Source organism: Archocentrus centrarchus, chromosome 7 (genome assembly GCF_007364275.1).
Source record: "Archocentrus centrarchus isolate MPI-CPG fArcCen1 chromosome 7, fArcCen1, whole genome shotgun sequence".
Taxonomy (NCBI): domain Eukaryota; kingdom Metazoa; phylum Chordata; class Actinopteri; order Cichliformes; family Cichlidae; genus Archocentrus; species Archocentrus centrarchus.
Genome location: NC_044352.1, coordinates 14,740,873 through 14,763,055, shown reverse-complemented (window position 1 = coordinate 14,763,055; position 22,183 = coordinate 14,740,873). Strand labels below are relative to the sequence as shown.

The 22,183-nt window shown below is 40.2% G+C and overlaps 2 protein-coding genes across 6 annotated transcripts; one reads left to right on the top strand and one right to left on the bottom strand.

Moving 5' to 3' along the window:
• Positions 1 to 965: 965 nt before the first annotated feature.
• Positions 966 to 12,659, bottom strand: qars1 (glutaminyl-tRNA synthetase 1). Its single transcript, XM_030734423.1, has 24 exons — positions 12,490 to 12,659; positions 11,727 to 11,929; positions 9,933 to 10,083; positions 8,387 to 8,496; positions 8,224 to 8,299; positions 8,064 to 8,128; positions 7,888 to 7,941; positions 7,544 to 7,607; positions 7,387 to 7,461; positions 6,563 to 6,648; positions 6,374 to 6,460; positions 6,180 to 6,279; positions 6,018 to 6,096; positions 5,688 to 5,927; positions 5,494 to 5,586; positions 5,218 to 5,355; positions 3,694 to 3,781; positions 3,459 to 3,605; positions 3,250 to 3,351; positions 3,045 to 3,137; positions 1,530 to 1,657; positions 1,378 to 1,444; positions 1,160 to 1,285; positions 966 to 1,022 (listed from the first exon to the last, which is right to left on the bottom strand). Exons 2-24 carry the CDS (start codon positions 11,835 to 11,837, stop codon positions 972 to 974), a joined length of 2,331 nt encoding a protein of 776 aa, XP_030590283.1. The 5' UTR covers positions 11,838 to 11,929; positions 12,490 to 12,659; the 3' UTR covers positions 966 to 971.
• Positions 12,066 to 16,498, top strand: ogg1 (8-oxoguanine DNA glycosylase). 5 transcript variants are annotated; one of them, XM_030734427.1, is made up of 8 exons: positions 12,066 to 12,104; positions 12,498 to 12,633; positions 12,728 to 13,092; positions 13,210 to 13,389; positions 15,406 to 15,584; positions 15,669 to 15,816; positions 15,907 to 15,956; positions 16,040 to 16,498. In XM_030734427.1, exons 2-8 carry the CDS (start codon positions 12,524 to 12,526, stop codon positions 16,250 to 16,252), a joined length of 1,245 nt encoding a protein of 414 aa, XP_030590287.1. In that variant the 5' UTR covers positions 12,066 to 12,104; positions 12,498 to 12,523; the 3' UTR covers positions 16,253 to 16,498. The 5 variants fall into 5 exon arrangements, with proteins under 5 accessions (XP_030590287.1, XP_030590286.1, XP_030590284.1 ...); XM_030734426.1 differs by lacking the exon at positions 12,066 to 12,104 and adding an exon at positions 12,117 to 12,300; XM_030734424.1 differs by lacking the exon at positions 12,066 to 12,104 and having other exon boundaries at positions 12,311 to 12,633.
• The last annotated feature ends 5,685 nt before the right edge of the window (positions 16,499 to 22,183 follow it).

Sequence of the window (22,183 nt, the reverse complement as noted above, 5' to 3'; positions counted from 1 at the left end):
CACCCTCTCTATTTTTAAGATTAGGCTTAAAACTTTCCTTTTTGATCAAGCTTATAGTTAGGGCTGGATCAGGTGACCCTGAACCATCCCTTAGTTATGCTGCTAAAGGCCTAGGCTGCTGGGGGGGGGTTCCCATAATTCAGTTTTTCATTCACCTTATTTACTTTATTTATACTCCACTCTGCATTTAATCATTGTTATTAATCTCTGGCTCTCTTCCACAGCATGTCTTTTCTCTCCCCTCAGCCCAACCAGTCGCGGCAGATGACTGCCCCTCCCTGAGCCTGGTTCTTCTGGAGGTTTCTTCCTGTTAAAAGGGAGTTTTTCCTTCCCACTGTCGCCAAGTGCTTGTTCATAGGGGGTCATTTTGACTGTTGGGTTTTCTCTGTATTATTGTAGATAGAAAAAACATCAGTGGACATGCGCATCAGTACACAAGGATGCTGCATTTTGTAGAATTCTTTATTCTTTGCTCCAGTAAAGACATGTTCATTCTGTTCAGTATTTAAAAAACAAAACGTGATGCTTTGGCAGTGATGCTACCTTTGTATATAAAAAAGTAATATGGCATCTGAGAACATCATATTTGTGTTACACCCGCTTAGACTCAACCTAATATACACAAACAGCCCTTATTGAACAATGATGAAAGCTTCATACATTCAACGAAGAAGAGAAAACACTGTAAGTGAATACTACTGCAGCAGGTATTAAAAAAGCACTCTTAATGCTGACTGACCACATCAGCAGGTCAAAGTGATACTGCAGCTCTCTTGTGAGAAATAAAATCCCAACTCAACAACACCCGAGGAATATAATTTCATTTAGATTCTGAGACCAATCCCTGAAAAAAAAAATTTACAGTATCTCAGGCTGAGCAGTCTGCCTTTGCTGACATTACACGGTGAGTAATGCAAACCATTTGAACATGCATCTCTGAAGCAGGAAGAGTGGCTTGATTTTTGAGTCGATCAGATCTTCCCAGGGTCTTCTTTGAGGGTGACTGTTCTGTTGAAGATGAGCTGCAGTGAAAGAAGAAAAAAGTTTGATCTCATAGTACATAAATGTTTTTAATCTAGACCAAGAGTAAAAGAATTTCCCAAGTTAATGAAAACAGAAGCTTTCATTAACACATTTTAAAGTTCTTGTCTTTCTGTACCTTGTCTGCGGTGCTGTCTGGATCCACGGAGAAGTAGCCAATTCTTTCAAACTGGAATTTGTCAAAAACTTTTGCTCCTTTGACCGAGGTATCCACTAAGGCACTGCTAATCAGTTGCATAGAATTCTAAATGAAAAATGAAGAAAGAATTTAACCAATCACAGTGGCTGCTGACACATAATTCAAAAGGCCTTCTGTTGTAGTTCGGAGATACTCACAGGGTTGATGTCACTCAGGAAGCCGTTGGGCACTTCAGATGGATCTTCTGGATGTTTGTGTAGGAAGCTACAGAGGCAATTAGATACTCTGGTGAAGGGAGCTCTCTACATGGCATATTAGTTGTGAATAAAAGTAACTGTTTGTGACTTACAGTCTGTCATAAAGACGTACTTCACACACCAGTGGCTCACTGACCCAGTGGATGAAGGCCTTTGGCTTCTCTGCAGTCTCAGTACTGCAGCAGTTCACCTCCAGTTCCACCACTTGACCCTGAGTATCCTGAAAAACAGTGCAGAACAGCATGTGTGTCATAAACCAGATAGTGAAACAGTAAAAAAAATTTTACTCTAAAAAGGTCTGCAGATCAACAGATTGGTGGTTAAAGACAACTCTCACAGTGAAAGGTGACGGTGCTAGTCAAAGGCTGTTCTCCATAATGATACATCTCCAAGTGAACATTATGATCTCTATTTGATTTAACTAAATTGCTTAAATGTGAGCAGTCATTCTGTTCTAGGTCTGCTGGTGTTTACTGGCTTGGGATCATTGTCCTGTTGAATGACCCAGTTTGAGCCAAGCTTCAGCAAACAGATGGTCTTACATTTGACTAGACTACTTTTGATATACCAAGGAGTTCAAGGAAGCCGGAGCTTCTCTGCTTAGGCTGCTGCCCCCACAACCCAGCCCTGGATAAGCAGAAGAGAATGGATGGATGGAGGAGTTCATGGTTGACTCAATGACCTCATGTCCTGAGGCTGCAAAACAAGTCCAAATTATCACACCACCACCACCACCACTGTGCTTCACAGTTGGTATAAAGTGTTTGGTTGTTGCAAAAAGGTGGTGCTGTAACTTATTGTCAATCATCTCCACTTTGGTGTCATCGGGCCAAAGACAATTGTTCCAGAAGTATTGTATGTTTTTCAGATGCAACTTTGCAAACCTAAGCCATGCTGCTGTGCTCTTTTTAGAGACAAGAGGCTTTTTCCTGGCAACCCCTCCAAACAAGTCATGAACTTTTAACTTGTTAACTGAGGCCTGAGGAGCATTCATTTTTTTTGCAATTTCTCTGACCTTGGGGTAAAATTTCTGAGACATCCACTCCTGGGAAGATTGTGGCATTGTGTTAAATACCCGAATGCCGCCTTCTGCTTTTATAGAAGTTGAACTGCATGAAGTCATGTGAACCTTGTAAATAACGTTAGTTTTCTAATGACTATCTTTATGTAGCCTGCAAACAGTGAATCCTAAAAGCATTTTGTTAGTGTTTCAGCCCTAAGATGCATGTTGTGGGGCTGTTTTCCCCTTCAGCTGGTGTGGTTTTCAGAGTATGAAGAGTTGTGCTTTGTCTGTATTTGAGCAGTAGTAGTAGCAGTATTTCTCCTCCATGCTGTCCCATCTTTGGGAATGTAAAGAGTTTTCCCCCCCAATCTAATATCCTAACACATAACTTCTACTTTAATATTGGTCACCTTGGTAGTACAATGATTGTGTATATTTTTTCTATAATCCTGGGGTTTTAGGGGCTCCCTATAATTTTGTCAGCCTGCATAAATATATGTAAAAAACAGAATGATTTTATATGTTGATATTTTCGCAGGATTAGAGCCTTGAAAATGCATTTTTATGTTCATGGTGTCTTTTAGATCTACTTAGTGAGTCTTACCTTGATGACTTTCTGGACAGAGATGACATACCCAGCATGCCTCAGGCCTACAGGCTGTTCTGGGGTCAGACGCTTGTAGCCTTTCTCCATCAACTGTCAAAGGAGAGAATAACCCCATAATCACCCTCCATCTCCAACCCCAAAAGAGGTCAAACAATGTCTTTTTAAAATAACTGATTTTGAGGGGTTTTTTCCCCTCTCTCACCTCTCTGAAGTCACTTTGTTCAATGAAGACTGTGCGTGTGAATGGAATCACATGGCTGCCCTTGGCCTCTTCGGCAGGAAAGTCTGGTACTCGTACATCTGTCTGAAAAAGAAGACAACAGTAGGATGATTTTGTCCTAAATTATCATGTAAAAGACAGAATATACTAAGTCATCAGAAAACAGTTTGTTTTAAAAGCAACATACAAACCTTTGAGTTCTCAGGAAGGTTTGTTATGGTGACTTTGAGTGGTTCCAGCACAGCCATGGCTCGAGGTGCTGTTTCATTCAGCACATCCCTCACACATGCTTCCAGTAGGTGGGGCTCCGTCGTCGTTTGGGAAACTGTGACTCCCACCTATGAGATGGGTACAGTTTAAGTATATAACAGCACATTGATCTTGTTGTGCCATCCAAAGGTTCATCACTGCATTCATTCTGCCTACCCGTGCACAAAAGTTGTTGATTGCTTCTGGAGGGAACCCTCTTCTCCTCAGTGCCGTCAAAGTGAAGAGTCTGGGATCATCCCAGTCTCTGAAATTGTGAAAAAACATTTTAACAGTCTAGGAACAAAGAAGACAACACAAAAACAGCTGTGGTCAAAATGCCACACCAACACTCTTCTATGAAGCAATTAAGAGATTAATTTCAACAGCTTTTAATATGTTTCAGAAAACCAAACCCCTCTTTAGATAATGAAATTTGAAACATGGGTGAGCTCAACATTTTATACTCCCATATGTAGTTATATGCCAACACTGACTTTCAATCCTACACAAGTGATCTTTTTCTCAAATCTAAAACCTGAACGGCACATTTTCACTTTCATTAGACATAAGACCACTAATTTAAACAACTGTTTAAAACAAACAAACAAAAAAAAAAGTGGTTGTATCTGAATATTAACCATCCCTCCATTTTCCTAACTCCTTATCCAATTCAGGGTTTCATGGGGTGGGTGCCTATCCCAGCTAGTAGGTATGGGCTCCATAGGGCGAGAGGTTGGGTACACCCTGGACATATCGCCACTCCATCACAGTATGCCTAGTATGCTTAGTAAGGCTTTTATTATGCAGTACATTTTTTGCCATGTTACTCTAACATAGCTATCCTTTTGTTTTAGATTCACCTCTGTGCTTTAGATATTAGGTTGCTTTATATGGTATTAAATTATGACTAGTAAAATATAATTGCTGATTTTTTTACACATAGTATGAGTATGTGTCTAATCTAATGGTTGATCCATCCATCCATCCTCTTCTGCTTATCATGTTTAGGTTCGGAGGGGGACTGGAGCCTATCCCAGCTGACATAGGGCAAGAGGCAGGGTACACCCTGTATAGGTCGGCAGCCTGTCGCAGGGCCAACACAGAGAGACAGACAACCTTTCACACTCACACCTGTGGGCAATTTAGAGTGGCCAATTAACTGAACCCCAGTAACTGCATTTCTGTGGACTGTGGGAGGAAACCCACGCAGACACAGGGAAAACATGCAAACTCCACAGAGAAAGGTCCAGACCAAGATGGAATTGAATCCAGACCTTCTGGATATCATTCTAGCTGTGAGGCAGTAATGCTAACCATCACACCATAATTGCTGCATAATGATTGAATTACAGCATATTTTATTCTGATCTAGTACAATTTTTTTTTTTTTGCTTTGTCATGTGTGAGCCTCCACCTTTTGATTACAACTACATCTAGGGGTTTAATGCCTTGCCACAGGTGCAGGCTGACTGCCACCCAGGGCTGGTATTTAATCCTGGCTGACTGTATATTTGCCAGACCCTGATGAAGACTTGGAGTCGATACATGTTGGTCTATCTTTCCCAGTGTACTCCTAAAATGTTATACACTTGTTATAATATTGTACAAAAAGACAGAGTGCCTTTTTTAAGTACTGAGCATATTTCTTTGCATTACAAAGTAAATAATTAAGTCAAATAGCAAAAACAAATCCTACTTTACCTGACAATGCCTGTCTCAACCAGTTTGATGATTTTCCTCTTGGACACAACAGTGTAGGTAAGGTTCAGCCGCCCATATTCCCACTGAACAGGGCAGTAGACGTCCAGAGCATTGCACAGCCAATAATATGACGAACGCCTGACAGACAATCACAAACAAAAAGGTCAACAACAAAAACAGCACTGCCTTTCTGTAGGAATTCAACAAAGGTTCAAATGAAGCTAATGAAGATTAAAAAAACCAAAAAAAAAAAAAAAAACACAGAAACACATATACCTGGCTTGAAACTCTTTTGTACACAGTGAATGTGAAATGTTTTCAATAGAGTCGCACAGACAGTGAGTGTAATCATAGGTGGGGTAGATGCACCTGTAGAGAAAAACAAGTGAAACAAGTTTAAGTAGTACACACTGTGTTGTGTGAAAACGTATTAGAGCTAAAAGTAACTACAGCAGTTGTGGTTTTTATACCATTCATTTCCCGTCCGGTGATGTGGTGTGTATTTTATTCTGTATGCTACAGGGTCCATCTTCCCATCCTCCATGACCATCTTCATCCTGAGTGTGGCCTCTCCCTCAGCAAACAGGCCCTTCTTCATCCTCTCGAACAGCACCAGCGACTCCTCGATGGGTCGGTCTCTCCATGGTGATGGAGGAACGTTATGGCCCTTCAGCTCCTCACCTTTCTGATGGCACACATACGCATGACCCCTGAAGGCAGAGAAAAGAATCAAGTCTAACACCATGTGTCCAGACATTTACCAACATGTCTGCAAACTATACAGTAGATCCTACACTCACCTGCGAATAAGATCCACAGCAAGGTCATAGAGTTTCTGAAAGTTGTCGGAAGCATGCGTGATTTCATAAGGTTCGTAGCCTGTGTGATACAAAGACACTTATAAGATGATGGATTGAATGGAATGTAGTGTGTCCGAAAACAGGCATGTACAGTAAACTCACCCAGCCACTCCACCATATCTTTAATGCCAGTGAAGTATTTCTCCTCCTCCTTCTCAGGATTTGTGTCATCATATCTCAAGTAGCAAATTCCATTGTTTGCCTACAGCAGACGACGAGGTTCAGAGTAAACAGCTGCACAAGAGAGGATTCAACAGCTTATATGGTGTTGATGCAGGAAAAAGAAAATTACTTACCTTTGCATAGCCAAAATTGAAGTTGATAGCTTTGGCATGCCCAATGTGAAGTATACCGTTGGGCTCAGGAGGAAAACGGGTACGTATCTAAAGGAATGCAGATGTAGGTAAATCAGTGAACGTGATCATTTTTAAAAACTTGGCATATTTGACTTCTAACAGTTTGGATAACTCATGAAAGCATCATACCTGTCCACCACTGAATTCCAGGTGCTTTTTAAGCAAGTTCATTGTGTTTGGTGTGACGATGTAGCCCTCAGTTTTATAATTTTCTCCTGTATGAAGAAAAGCAAAGAAATCAACAAATGAATTCATGGCAAAGTATGAATAACCAGAGTGGCACATTGTCAAAAGCTGCCCTATTCACAAGAGTTCTGGAAAAGCTGGTGTCGAGGAATGCCACCCATGTGCATGTAGGAAAAGAAGAATAGAGCAGGAAATTGTCTCCAGACAATCTGACTCAATCTGACTTTGCCAAAGACTTTTTAACCGAAATCTGTTCAATATCTGAGCTCACTGATTCAGGAATGTGCATTCTCACATCCAGCTCACAGCAACAAGGTCCTGGGTTTGAATCAACAACTGGGACCATTCTGAGTGGAGTTTGTACGCTCTCCCTGTGGTTGCATGGTTTCTCTCCAGGTACTCCGGGCTTCCCACAGTCCAAAGACTTAGGGTTAAGTTAACTGGTGATTCTAAACTGGCTGTAGGTATGAATGCGAGTGTAAATGGTTTTCTGTCTGTCTCTGTGTTAGTCCTGCGACAGGGTGGCGACCTGTCCAGGGTTTACCCTGCCTTTGGCCCTATGACAGCTGGGATAGGTTCCAGCTCCCCTGCAACCCTGAAAAGGATAACCAAAAGAAAATGGATGGATGGATGGACATCCAGGTTTCTTGGCAAATGTTTTAGAAACACTGGGAGTTCTGCAGTGTGTACAGACTAAGAATAAGCACACATTTCCAGCTGCAAAAAGACAATTTCATTTCAAATGGTACAGCTATTTTTCCACTCACCTGGTTTATGAAACTTCAGTGCTTCTCCTCTGAGCTGCTCCATTAGCGACTTTCCCTCCCCAGAGACGTCATCACCTAAACAATCAAAAAATTTTAAAAAAAGCACTTCAAGGCAAAAATACACTCCTATCTGTTGTTGAATTTGCTTTCTGCTTACCATTCACCACCATTTCCTCCTTCTTCATCTTCACATCATTCTCTGCAACTTTAGCTTTCTGTGCCTGCAAGATATTAAATACAGAACAAATGAAAACATGCTATGCATTCCTCTTCTTGCACAGGGTAAATAACAAGATTGGAAATAAGGAGAAAGGACTAGCTCAGCCCTGTCAAGAAGTTACAAATTGGCATTCTGAAGCTTAAACACACAGATTATCTATTTAATTTGCACAAAAGGATTATGTGCTGGACTATCTCTTGGCTCAAAGCAGCAAAGAAAGTGCATAAATGTGGGCCCAGAAATGCTGAACTGTTCCTTTAAATAAGGTCTGCTATTTTTACCTTGGGCTTCTTCTCCAAGTCAGCCTCTGTTTTGGGTCCTAAAAGGTGCAGAACCTTTAAGATGAAAGCCAGAACTTCTTTTATTATGCAGTGAGAGCAACCCAACAACTTGCCTGCAAATACTCAACCACACTGACAGACACATTAGTAACAAAATAAAATTTTTCCAAACATACCTGCATGTCCACCTCATTTTTTATCACCTTGCCATCAGCCCATTTTAGAGCCGTGCGAGCTTCACCTGCATGCAGACACAAAGGCTCAGTGAGAAATTTTGTTTGGCTGTTAGGCTTCAGCACCTGCATTAATATTTAACCAAAAAGTGTGAGCTCATACCCATTAGCAGTCCCATGTTGAAGTGGTACCTCTCCTTTAGCAGCTGCTCCTTGTGCTTCTTGATCACAGCTTCTACCTATAGTAAATTTCACTGTTACTGTACAAACCACACCTGGTACAGCTTGTGAAAAGACACATTTTTACAGTAAGATTGTGCACTTACTGCTTCCTCAATCTGCTCGGGTGTAATGACAACACCCACTCCACATGCTTCGTCAAACTCCTTCTGGTTGATGGGGTCTTGTGGATGACTCTTCACAAAGTCCAAAGCAGCTACAAAAAAAATAATCAACAGGTGGGTCAAAAAAAAGGTTTTAAATCCAGTCGTTCATGTCAACTCACATTCAATATATATGTAGGGGTTAAAGTGAGATTTTGCAAGCGGAGGAATTGTAGGATTGTTTGCAGCATGGAGAAAAAAATTCATAAGACGTAAGTCACATAACTTGTTTGGTGGTGCTGTGATCAGCTGACTTCTGTGGATTTTTTTTTTTTTAATTTCATATATTTACTGATTTTCTAACCCCTAGATACAATAAAGTTAATATAAAAGGTAGAATTCAGTGTGTGAAGCTAATCAACATCATCACCTTAAATATAAATTGATGTCTGCTACCCTCAAAGTAACCTAACATTGACCATGAACATCACTTTCTTTTGTAAAATGTTTCACAAAAACATAATTCAGTAACACATCATGTACTGATCCAATATCTGGTTTAAATTTAAATAAGATTTAAACTTCCAGTTTAGCAAAACTTGCTGAGCAGTCTTTTAAACATGCCATCTCATCTTCCTCTCCTGTACTCTTACATGTTTCTCCATCTCTGTGTCACACACTGGGTTTTTTTTTTCCCCTCTCTCCCTGGGAAATATAGCAACTGTATTTTAGCTCTCAGACACATTTTGGGACAAACGGCACAGAAACAGTTCATGTGTTTGCTTATATTTGTTGAGCTGCTTGAAGAGTTGCATTTGAAATCAACTGCCATTTAAAGAAAAAAAAAGTTACTCAATTTATGCTTGCCCCTCTTCAGTAGCTAGCTAGATGCTGAAGTGCTGCATGTTTACATCTGCACCATGAATGCATCACAGGGATGAAAAGGAGAAAACAAACAACCAAACAAAACAAAAAAAACGATGTAATGAGAGTGTGAGTGGGTTGGGGCATGTCATTTCTTATTACTGAGCAAACAGCTCCATGCTGTCACTGGAAGCAATGCCAGGCTGCAGCACAAGAAGAATTAATTCATTCCACAGTGTGCATTAACCAGCCTAGAAGAGATTTCCTGTAGGACCTGTAGGAGCTGTCTGGCCATGGAAACCCATGCCCTGAAGCTCCTGGTGCAGTTTTTGTGTTGATGTTAATGCCCGATGAGTTTTGGAACTCTACAGTTAGCTGGTATTGGTGATTTTAATGCACTATGCACCCCAGCACTTGCAACCTTGCTCTGTAACTTTAGCCTGCCCCACTTTGCGATTGAGTTGCTGTGGTTCTTAAACACTTCCACTTTACAATAATACTTCTTACAGTTGATCAAGGAAAACCTAGGAGGACAAACTGACTTGTTGCAATGGTGGCATCTTATTACTTATTAAAGTACCATGCTTGAGTGAGCTCTTTAGAAAGGCACTTCCAAAAACTGCTACCTTATAAGGATCAGTGAGGCGATGACAAAAAAAAAAGTTTACCAACTGTGATAACTTACCTGCCAGTTGTAGTTCTGTGCAGATCTTGCGCTGAGCTATACTGTTTGAAAGAAATGCCAGGCGCTTGGTGTCTTTAAGGCGAGATGCCATACTGTACAGCAATGTACCCATGGCTTTGTCCACTCCTGATGCCCCATGGACATGCTGCACCTATTGAAACCAAAGAGGAAAGGTCAATTATATATCATCTTCTTCAAAATCTGTGTTAAAGGGCACCAGGAAGGCTCAAGGAATGAGCAGGCGATCATGTATCCCGCGTGGCGGAGCGGTCGGTGCAGGTTCGAGTCCCATCCTGTTTGTTTGTATTTACCGCGTGTCTTCCCCATCTCTCCCCCCACTTTTCTGTCTCTCTCCACTGTAAGAACTGTCCAATAAAGCTGTAAAAAAGGCCGAAAAATATCTTACAGAAAAAAAAAAAAGGGTTAGTTGTGGGTTCAGGTTGATTCAGTACATAAGTGATTACATTTTTAGGCTGATCGGACAAAGACTGAATGATTGCACAAGCAATTTTGCGGCAAGACAAAAATGGAGGCCAAATTCATCGAGTTGCTATGGCAACACCATTGAATATTCTATAAAACCTTTGATAACTTCTGATGCCCCGCTTGTCTAAATGATCATAACTTATTTTGGTGTCAGTTGGTTATTAAATGCCCTAGGACGAGTTTGTTAAAATACGAAGTGTGCTAAAAGCAGACTTTGCATTTCACAAAATTCAATCCAACGTCTTGTTTATTGTCCACAGAAATATATATATATATATATATATATATATATATATATATATATATATATATATATATATATATATATAGTTAGTTTTCATATGATCTCTTAGTGTACTGAATTTCATGAGTCTATATATGTGTGTTTTTGAGAAGCGTTTGACCTGGCTTACAGTTGAAACCAGAAGTTTACAAAAATACACATATGCATGTTTTTCTCACTCTCTGACATGAAATCAGAACAAACCTTTCCTGTTTTAGGTCAATTAGGATTACCAAAATTATTTATAATTTGCCAAATGCCAGAATAATGAGAGACAGAATTTTTTATGGCATTTTTATTGCTTTGTGCAAGTCAAAAGTTTACATACATTCCATTAGTATTTGGTACCATTGCCCTTAAACTGTATGACTTGGGTCAAACGTTTATGAATATCCTTCCACAAGCTTCTCAGAATAGTGTGAGAAGAATTTGGGTTCATTCCTCCTGACAGAACTGGTTTAACTGAGCCATGTTTGTAGGCTGCCTTGCTTGCACCTGCCTTTTCAGCTTTGCCCATATATTTTCAATAGGACTGAGATCAGGGCTTTCTGATGGTCACTCCGAAACACTGACTTTATCATCCTTAAGCCACTTTGTCTAACCAGCAAATATAAGTAATTCTGGCAATCCTAATTGACCTAAAACAGGAAAAGTTTATTTTGATTTGTGTCAGACAGTGAGAAAAACATATTTTTTTATATAGTGTATGTAAAATTCTGGTTTCACCTGTATCTTGTTTTAGGGGTACAGACCCTTTATTTTTGTGTTGTAACGAATGCAATAGGCTCCTCGTCGATCCCTTCGAGAGGGTCGGACCTAAATATGAAAGTAAAAGTGGAAGTATGGCACAACATACACAAAAGTTATAGGAAGGTCATGCAAGGATAGGCATATCTATAACTATAACTAGAGCACCGTTAATTTAAAAAATAACAGTGTATACAAATGAGCTAAATAGGCAAGTGTCAGTCATTTTCACAGCTGTCCCTTGTAGCTGAGTTTTCTCGTGAGCTGTTGCGACCAACCTGAGTAATTGCCTCCTTCAGGGACGAACTCAGCGCTTCATTTTTCAGCGTTTCTTTCGCTTTCTGCTCACTGAGTCCAATGGACGTGAAAAGTGTCAACGTATCCGCCATTACTCCGTCGAATTCACCAGTTAAAATGAGAAGCCTTCAGCCACACCGCCACACACGGGTTTGCTTTCCAAAGAGAGACCAGCAGACACTTCCTTTGGAAAGAAAAAAAGCCGTGACATACAAAGAATATCAGCCAATAGAACACTGCGGGTTTGACGGCACTGACCAATCGTGAAGAAGATTTACTAATATTACCGCCTACTACGATTGAGCGAGCCAATCGGGATTTGTGTTGACACCAGTGCGGGAGGAGTTACCGGAATCAGGGTAATGTTGCATCAGATTGATTTTTCAGTCAGTCTTGACAATTAACATTAACTTTTCAATGTAATTATCTATTATCAACAATAGAAAATATTTAAAATTACTATAATCGAAAATCTGTTTTTTTTACAACTTTTCTAATAAAATATATACGCCTTTCCAACGCCGTGTAAGATCTTTGTTGTCCATCATACCAATGGTAAGGAACCTAAAACAACTCCGCGAAAGTTTTTTACACTGAATACGGTGTTGCTTCCCGTAAAACACTATCACGCTATGTATTTTTTTGTTGTAAGCTACAACACACACACACACACACCGGATTACACTACAATGCGTTTAATAAAACCTGTACACTTAAGTAGATTCGTATAAACTTATTACTAACTCAAGCAGTCAACGGAGAAACTGTGAATAGAATTATGGCCAGTCATGCGGTGCTGTCATCTGGATCAAAGATGTGGAAATCTATGGCCTGTGCAAAGTCCGAATTGCGTCTAGATCTCACTCTTTCCTGTGGACAGTCCTTTCGGTAAGTTGGTCAAAGTCACATTCATCCTTTACATATCAATTGCATCAGTGGCAGAACTAGTACGCTTTAGATTATCCTCTGTCTCATTCCGCAGCTGGAGAGAAACTGCAGAAGGACACTGGACCGGGGTGATGGGAGGGCGAGTGTGGACTCTTACCCAAACAGATGACACACTTTGGTACCACGTGTACAAAAACCAGGACAAACAGAAGGAGGGAAGTGACAGGAAGAGGAGATCTGGTATTTCTCTTGCGGAGGAAAACACGGCAGAGAAGAGATTCAAAGGTGCTCCAGAGAAGGATGAAGAGGAGCCTTTGGCTGTTTCTTCAGTACAGAATAGAGAGCTGGACGAAGAGATGCTGAGAGATTACTTCCAGCTGGATGTGAGGATGGATGATCTGTACAAGGAGTGGGGAGCAGCTGATTGTCACTTCAAACGCATTGCAAGCATCTTCACAGGTCAGTGTTTATGTTTGTGCAGAATTGTTACTACATATCACTTACTACACAGTAAGGTGTTACTCATATGCTATATCATGTCAAATATTCTGAATACTTTTTGTGGTCTTTCTGCAGGTGTGCGAATGCTTCGCCAAGACCCCACTGAATGCCTGTTTTCCTTTATTTGCACCTCCAACAACCACATCTCTCGGATTCAGGGCATGGTAGAGAGACTGTGTCAGGCTCTGGGCTCCCCCCTGTGCCAGCTTGATCAGACCTCATACCACGACTTTCCTTCCGTGTCTGCACTTGCAGGTGCTTTAAACATTTGCCATGGAGCTCTGTTTAAAATCTTTTCAAAAAGTGGGATCATGAAGATCCCAGGACACTCGAGTGTCCAGAGATATTTGTCCCACTACCTTTGTCTTTGTGCTGGTGGTTCAATTATCGAAATGTAGCCAACCATGGGCACAAGTTTGAGTGTATTTTGGATTTTCTAATTCTAATTCACATAGTGTCAAAATTATTCATACAGACTCAAACATATACTTACACCCCACCAGGGGCGGGGTGGCCATAGGGAGGTTGGGGAGGTTTCCCGAACGGCCGGTCGTTTCCAGGCCGGTCATCAGAATTTTTTTTTTAAACCCAATTAAGCACAGCAGCGCTGGCGCGGCCACAGGTGCAGGCAGTGATGGTCGGTCGCGAACGTTTCGGCTCTAAGAGCTCTTTTTTCATCAGGAGGGGCTACAAACACAACAGCCCAGCAGTGTTAATTTTGTTGATGAAATATTTTCGTCATAGTTTTCGTCAACGGCCCTTTTTCATGACGAAAACGAGATAACTAAATAAAAACTACCTAAAAGGGTAAAAACGATAACGAAATTAACTGACACTTTCGTCAATGAATGAAAACGAGACGAAAATGCTTGGCAGGGACGAAATCCAATCAAAACTGATTTAATTTTGTGACAGGGCGGGACAAGTTAGGAAAATATCCAATCAAACGCACAGTTGCGCAAATTTGCTCTAAACCCGGGAAGGACAAACTAGCCTGTGATTTGTCTTTACTTCCGATAGAACTAAGTGATGTAAACAATGTCAGCAGGGAGAAAGAGAAGAGCCGATGTATGGACACATTTGTCCTTTGATGTTGTGACAAACAAAACGATGTGTAAACCATGTGTGGCGACTATCTCGGGTAAAAACACGACAAATCTTAAACGACATCTGCAAACCAGTCACCCAGATCTCCATGTAAATGTAAGCAGTTTATTGTCATGCAGGGTAAAGTGTTTTTCCCAGTTTAGCGTTTGTGTTTAGAGGAAATCTCCACACCGCGGTGGATCAGCCTTTCCTGATCTTAGTCCTGAACACTGCCCTGTACCTTTCAGAGCGTGTCCTGCTGTAAAATGCTGGTATTATCTCAGTAAGGTGGTGTTAATGATCAGGTGTGTGGGAAGCAGGTGAAACACTAATGTTAATATTAATAATATTCCATAACTTTTAATAAATGTTTAATTTTGTGTAAGTGTGTATAATGACTAATTCAAGGGAACTGAAGAAAAAGCATTTACATTTTACACTCTTTATATTTTAGTCGACTAAATCAACTGTAGATTTAGTCCACTGTATTCTTAAGATAATTTCGTCGACTTAAACTTGACGAAAACTATTCAGATGACTAAATTATGACTAAAATTAAATTAGATTTTTGTCAAAAGACTATGACTAAAACTAAATCAAAATTTGTTGTCAAAATGAACACTGCAACCCCAGCCAGCACACCATTAGGAGAGGTGAAGGGCGAGACACCAGCTAAGGGGGGGGTTGACGATCTTTTTCCCCCTTTTGCTGCTCCGTTGTACGATCAGATAAAAGGCCTCTCCAAACCAAGCTCCCAAGCTGAATTTCAACCCCAGCCCGTCCCTGCACCCCACTAATATTTGGTTAAATGCCCTTAGCTAGTTGCATCTTGGCCAGATGCTTTTGGCAGCCATCAACAAGTTTCAGGCATAATTCTGGTTGGATATTTGACCAGTCTTTTTGGCAGAGTTGGCAGCGTTCATTTAAATTGGTTGGTTTCCTGGCATGAACCTGGCTTTTGAGCATAGCCCACAAATTTTCAGTAGGGGTGAGGTTGAGACTTTGGGAAGGCCATTCCAGAATCTTAATGTTAGCCTTCTTTATCCATTTCAAAACCAGTTTTGATGTGTGTTTGGGATCATTGTCCTGTTGAAGGACACAATTAGCATGACATTCATGCCCATGATGAGTGTATGTAAACATGTGACTACAACTCCATGTTGTTTTATTTACTTTTCTTATCAGACAGCAGCGTAGAGGCACGTCTCAGGGATCTCGGTTTTGGATACAGGGCTCGGTTCGTGCACCAAAGTGCAAAGCAGATTCTGGACAACCATGGACCCCAGTGGCTTGATGGCTTACGCAGTGTCCCATATCTGGAGGCCCGTGATGCTCTTCGTACTCTCCCTGGTGTTGGCACAAAGGTACAACAGCAAAGGACACTGTTGGGAAAAGGACATGTGAAGATATGAGTTAACACATACTCAAGGTTTCATGTCATGTTGTAGGTGGCAGATTGTGTATGTCTGATGTCCCTGGATAAACCAGAGGCTGTACCCATTGACACACACATGTGGCAGATTGCTAAGCGTGACTATAAATATACTGCCAACAATGGGCAGAAGAGCATTACAGAGAAACTATACAGAGATATTGGTTAGTATTCACATACCTGTTTAATGATATGGTTTAAGCCAAGATTTTAAACACTATTAATATAATGTTCAATCTAATATTTCTTCACAGGGGATTTTTTTCGAAAGCTGTGGGGACCCTATGCTGGCTGGGCGCAGTCTGTGAGTGTCAATTTCTGCAAACTGTGAGTGTCTGTCTCTTACAGCTGGAACACTGTAACCACAGAATGTCTCTTTCATTTTAGGTGTTGTTCTGTTCAGACCTCAAGAAGTTCCAAAGCTTTAAAGAGACAGCACATCCAAAGCAGCCAAAGAAAGAGGAAGAGGATAAAGAGGACAAAATGCAGTACAAAAAAATGAGAGTAAAAACTGAACAAAAAGGAACCATGGAAAACCCGAAAGCCAAGCCAAGAAAGAAGAAAGCAGAGATTTCTGTCAATAAAGAGCAGTTAAAGTGAGGTAAACAGGAGTCTCTTATACTGGGATTCATATCAGACTACAGTAAAACACATTTGCACTCACTTTGCTTATTCAGTGTCACGTGAAGTCCAATGAAATGTAGAGATTACTTATCTTTCAGAAACATGACTAAATGGATTGTTTTCTGCCTCTCAGGGTTTTTATATACGTGTGTTGTTGCATCACTTCACTGTAACAAATAGCCCACACTGGTGTTTTTTATTTACAATAAAAAATAAGTACCCCATGCACTCTATTTATTCCGTGTAAACTGTTGTTATCGACACAGTCATTCTCATCAAGTCTACTAAAATCATCATGAACATATTGGCTCTTAGTTCTGCTAAATGTGAAGTGGCCCCTAGATGGCAGTACACAATGGAAGACAGCGCTCTCCAAGACATCACATGGTGGGGGATTCAGTTTTAGTCTGTGTTTTAAAATCTGAGAACTAATTGCATTTTCTTCCTGGGTGAATACTTTCTCCCAAGCCTCCTGGCTCTTGTTACAATATCTACCAGCGCGTCATGGCAATTGTGTGTGCATTGGAAAAGGTCAGAGCATGGCAAAGTGCTGCGTTTCTTGCATTCCCTGCATCAAAATAGTAATTCTGTTTGTTAGATCATATGATGCCATTTTACTGGGTTGCTGTGAAGTGCTGTAGGGTCTGTAGTGTATGTTATGTATAGGCACGGGTTGACTGTGTCAGCTGGTCTTTTTATAGCAGGGATTGCAGTTATCTGCTGTCAGTGCTCGGGGTGACTGTGAATATCTCTAGTGACAGCGTGGTCATGTCTCTCGGGCTGCTTGACTTCACTGTCCCTTTCCAGCAGTGACTGTGCAATATTCTTGTTTCTTGAAAATCTATGCAGCTGCACACACGAGGGCTCTAGAAATCATTTCTTAAATGGACATATTTGTATGCTTTTACAAGTATGTCCAGTTTTTGCATCTGTGCATGCATGTGCATGTCGTGTTTTATTGGTGGAAGAGAGTGCAGCCGTGTGAGTTAATGAATATGTGAGTCAGCTTTCATTTCCATTCCGGTTGAGCTGGGGGCAGAGTCACACTGAAGAAAGGCTGAATAAAAATAGAGCTGAGAGAACCAAAAATTATTAAAAGAGCATAAAGGGGAGATAGGTGAAAGTATGCTGGAGGGAGGGGCAAAAATTTCAGTTGACACACAAAGAAAGACTAGAACAACACAACAGTGGCCTGTGCATTATGTAAGAGATGGGTCTCAGCTTGTGTTATGTCCTTAGGGCATTGTTCAGTTGAAAGGACATCTCAGTGTCCCTACTTTCTGTAATAAGAAGGTCATTACTTGCCAGAAGCACCAGGGGGCACCATTTTTGGAACTCAAGTAAAAGGAAGACCTCTATTTCCTGAATTGGAGCATAGGCTGTTTCATAGGAGCTGGTTTTTAGAGAAATACAGAAGATCTGTTGTCATGTCAGATCCTCTTGAAATGGATGATACTGATATATTGCACTATATAATTTTCTTTTTTGTAGGTGCACCTATACGTTTTAATGGAATCCAGTGCAGAATCTTTATCATATATACAATAGTTGGTCATTTATACCATAATTATATTCATACAGCTAATTTTAATTCCTTTCTTATAGCGACCTTCACCTGTAATTCTATTTCATTTTGCAAGTTTCAGACATATTGTTTTGTCTGTATTTGTTTAATACTGTAAATTAAAGCTTAATAAATCAAAACATCCTACAGGAGGAGATGATAAGGCACCTAAATTCCACTGTAATAAAAATGACTGTGTTTTGAATATATGCATTACAAACGTTCATGCACAGATACAGTATTAAAAATACGAAAAATGTATAGCTAACCATAAGCATATATTTTACTATGTCACAGTACTGTGCAAAAGTCTTAAGCCACCCCTCATTTCTTTATATTTTGTTGGGAAAATGGGAAATAGGTGCAGCGATTTATTGAAGCAATCAAACATATATGGAAATATAGGCAAAAACTGAATTTGTACAATCCTAACAAGCTTGAAAGTCAATATTTCGTATGGAAACCTTTATTCTTCAACACAGAACTCTGTGAGGCAGCTTTCTTGTAATTTCTTTTGGCCGTCTTCAGAAATAGTTCTCCAGGCTTCTTGAAGGACATTCAAAGATATTCTTTGGCTGTCAGCTGCCTTTTGTTCTGTTCTCTGTCAAGATTATCCCAAACTGCTTCCATTGTGTGTTTTTCCATTCAGGTTTGCTCTTACTGCATTGGAAGTGTGTTTGGGATCATTGATCATTCATTCATTCAAGGTAAAAAAAAACACTGCTTTCCTTTTTTTTTTTTCTTTGCATGGATCAAAATCTGATGGTACTGTTCTGCGTTCATATTTCCATCAGTTTTGATGAGACCCAAACACCACTGGCTGAAGTGCAGCCCCAAACCATGACAGAGTCTCCAACACATTTTAGAGATGGTCTCCTGGCCTCCTCCATATATAAGATAGAGAACTATTAATGAGTGGTTGTACACAGTACTGTGAAATAAATAATACATTTTCTTTTTTTTTAATATCTCATCTCCGTTTCAATTTTCTTCTGCTGTGAGCTCAACGTGGTCTCTGTGTACTTTACCTCCCCATTCTCTGTCTCCCACTAAAAATAATGGATGTTATTATTTCTGATTAGTAACAGGCAGTATTATATAACAGTATCTGACAGACTACCTAAGATGGATCAAATTTAAAGAGAGCTGTGTTGATTTACTATAGATGTGGTGAAATCTAATACTGCTGGAGGCAGCTGTGATGGACAGGACCGCAGTCCCCACATGGAAGTCTGTTTCAGGGGCCCAGAGATGGGGAAATTATTCTTTAGTGTCTAGACAATAATATGGGTGAGGGGAGGCCACAGAGAGAAAGATTGTGAGCAGAGAGCTGGCAGCGGTGTATTAGCTCTTAAGCTTCTCTGACTCATGAGTGTGTGGATGGACGTTAGCATATGAAGGTCTTGGCTGTTCTTAAAAGAGGCTTATTTTTGTGGATAAAATTATCTGATAGGATCTCCTCTTGGCTTCCTGTGATTAAGGCTCAATCCCTTATAAAAAAGGAGGAAGAAACAGTTTGCTCGCTCCAGTATTAAATTTCAGCACCCCCTACCAGTATCAGTTAAAAAAAAAAAATAAGTGGAGTGTATTCACCACAAAGGTGGTATAGAAATATTACCCAGTGTGGGGTAGCAGGAACTTTGCGTGTGGTTTAGTGTTTGCCAATAAAGGCAGCCACCCCCTTTTTAAGAATAAGTTAATTTAATGAGCTTTCAATACAGCTCTCCACTAACAGTATTTAAAGCCTACTCAAAATTCCTCATATGATCTAATAGCTGCCAGCTCCATGTACATGTAAACTCCACGGTTGGGTTGTTTTGGAACAAAAGCTGTGCATGTAGGTGCAGTCATGCAATTTGGGTTATTTTTTTCAGTCATGAGGAAAATTATAATTATTTAATTGAAAATGAGAGCATGATTTCTCAGAGTGGATCAAAGAAGTTGTTTTTGGGGGGGGGGGGGTCAGTTAAATGATATTTGTAAAAAATGTAAAGGTATGTCTTAAGCAAGTGAAATAGTTATGTTTAGACAGTTCGACTGAAGGTGATAAGCAGTGCCACACCTGGCGAGTCTTCTCTGTGTCAGTTGCTATAAAATGCCTGTGAATATAGTGGGTTAATGCCTAATGCAGAGAACCGTTGAAAAGACACTTCATGTTGGGGCATGCCTTTTTAAAAAAGAAAGTTTCAGCTTTACTCAATGTGACATGAGAAAACCGACGTCTTACAGAGCTTCTGAACACCTCTGAGCTCTCTTCCTGTTTAAAATTCAGATGAGAGCAACGGGAATGACTCATCTGACTATTTTCATTTTATTTATTTGCACACACACACACACACACACACACACACACACACACACACACACATCATAATTATAGAAACTGAACTTGGACTACACCTTTAGTGACAGTAAGCTGCAGGCTTGTACAACAACTCCCATATTGGCCAAAAAAAATACAGCGTGGAAGAAACAAGAAACAAACTGATGTGTCATTTAAAAAAGAAAAACACATGTAAATGTATCTTAATTTGAATTTCATCACAGCTTATTTTTAAAAATTAGATGATGTGAAATTTGAATGTGTCCCAAGTGATTGTGATGTCATCTCAGAGTAACCATGGGTCCAATAGGGAGTGAGGTTCATAATCTTCATAATGTAAATATATAACTATGTATTGTTAAATAATTATTGCATGCAGTTAAACCGGGTAGCTGTGCTGTGTTATTGTTGCTTTTATATTTGTTATTTTTATTGTTGCTCTTATTATTAATGCCATTATTTTTGTCTTTTTTTCTTTCTTTTTCTGTTTAATTTTTGTTTTAATTTCATCTTCTAAAGCACCGTAGTGTTTGAATGGTGCTATATAAATAATTTTGCCTTTCCTTACCTAAATCAACAAACTGGCAAACTATCCAGTGTACCCTGCCTGTCACCCTGTGACAGCTGGGATAGGCTCCATCCCCTCTGCGACTATGAATTGGATGGATGGATGGATGGATGGATGGATGGATGGATGGATGGATGGATGGATGGATGGAAGGAAAGCTATTGGTTTACATATAGATGGAAAGAATAAATATATGAGCTCTGACAGATGGACTCCCAATCATGTACCTCACAGTGGTTTAGTCCACTAACATTCTCTTATTCCTTTACTGTAAACAAAAGATGTGTGAAACACTGTTCTTTACTTCTGCAGTAAAATTAAACATATTCACTATTGTAATCAGACTATATTTTATTAGCTCCATTACCTCACCATTAAATCTTGTACTTCAGGGTGGCTGCTATATTATTACGGGGGCAGCTCTTTCTCCTAATCCGTGTTTATGGAGGCAGGAGGAAACTGTTATACTGCACTAATTTTCAGCCAGTTTACAAGTGCTCGAGTTTGATTTTTATTTCTGAAAGAATTTTTAATTTTCCATGGATCCACATGTTCTTTTGGACTCCTCTGTGCCACCCGATTAAAAAAAATTCCTGGAAACACCCATGGGTGTTGGTAGAATGAGAAAGAAATTTAAAGATATGTAAAGATAATGAGGGAGAAAGTGACAGGGAAAATGTGAATATACCACATCTAAGAAAAGTGTGAATTGAATCCTTTACTTACAGCAGACAATATTCAGTATGCGCTGTATAAAAAAAAAAAAAAAAAAAGTACTCCTTATTTTCTCAACTGCCTGACACTCACCTATTCTTCTATATTTGGTGGGTGCTTTAAAATATGTAGTTAGATTACTCATTGCCTACCTGGATTAGCCATAATCTGTGTACAATAATGTGATCATGCAGAAGTGTTTGCTCCACCTGTTCAAACCTTACGTGTCTCCTGCTTGCTCAGTAATAATGGCATTAGGAACAATCCCCTGAGCAGTACAGGATATTTTAAGACTCAGATGTACTGTCCAGACAATATAGTGAAAGTGACAAATACAGAGGTGATTGAGTGTGAGACCTGAACCTAAGTAGGATTAATGTCTGCAGTAAACATGTCAACTTATGTCTGTGTTTGGACTCAGTCAGTGCAAAGCTGCAGCCTCAACAGCATGTCCAAACTAGAGAATGTTTTGTTTGTGCAAGGCACAGAGACAATCAGGCGGGGGGGGGCGGCACTGAGCCAAGGTGCAGCACGAGGAAACAGTATCAGCTTGGCTCGGGCTGGCTCGCTCCCTCCACAAAAGCCTGGCTGGAGGACAGTGCAGAGGAGCTGGAGGCTAGAGTTTCATGCACAGCTCAGCACCGAACTTATTGTCCACACTGCACAGAGAAATCTCAGGTGTCTCCTCACCTGTCCACGCAAATATGACACTACTTTCACCCCACCCGGTCACTTTAA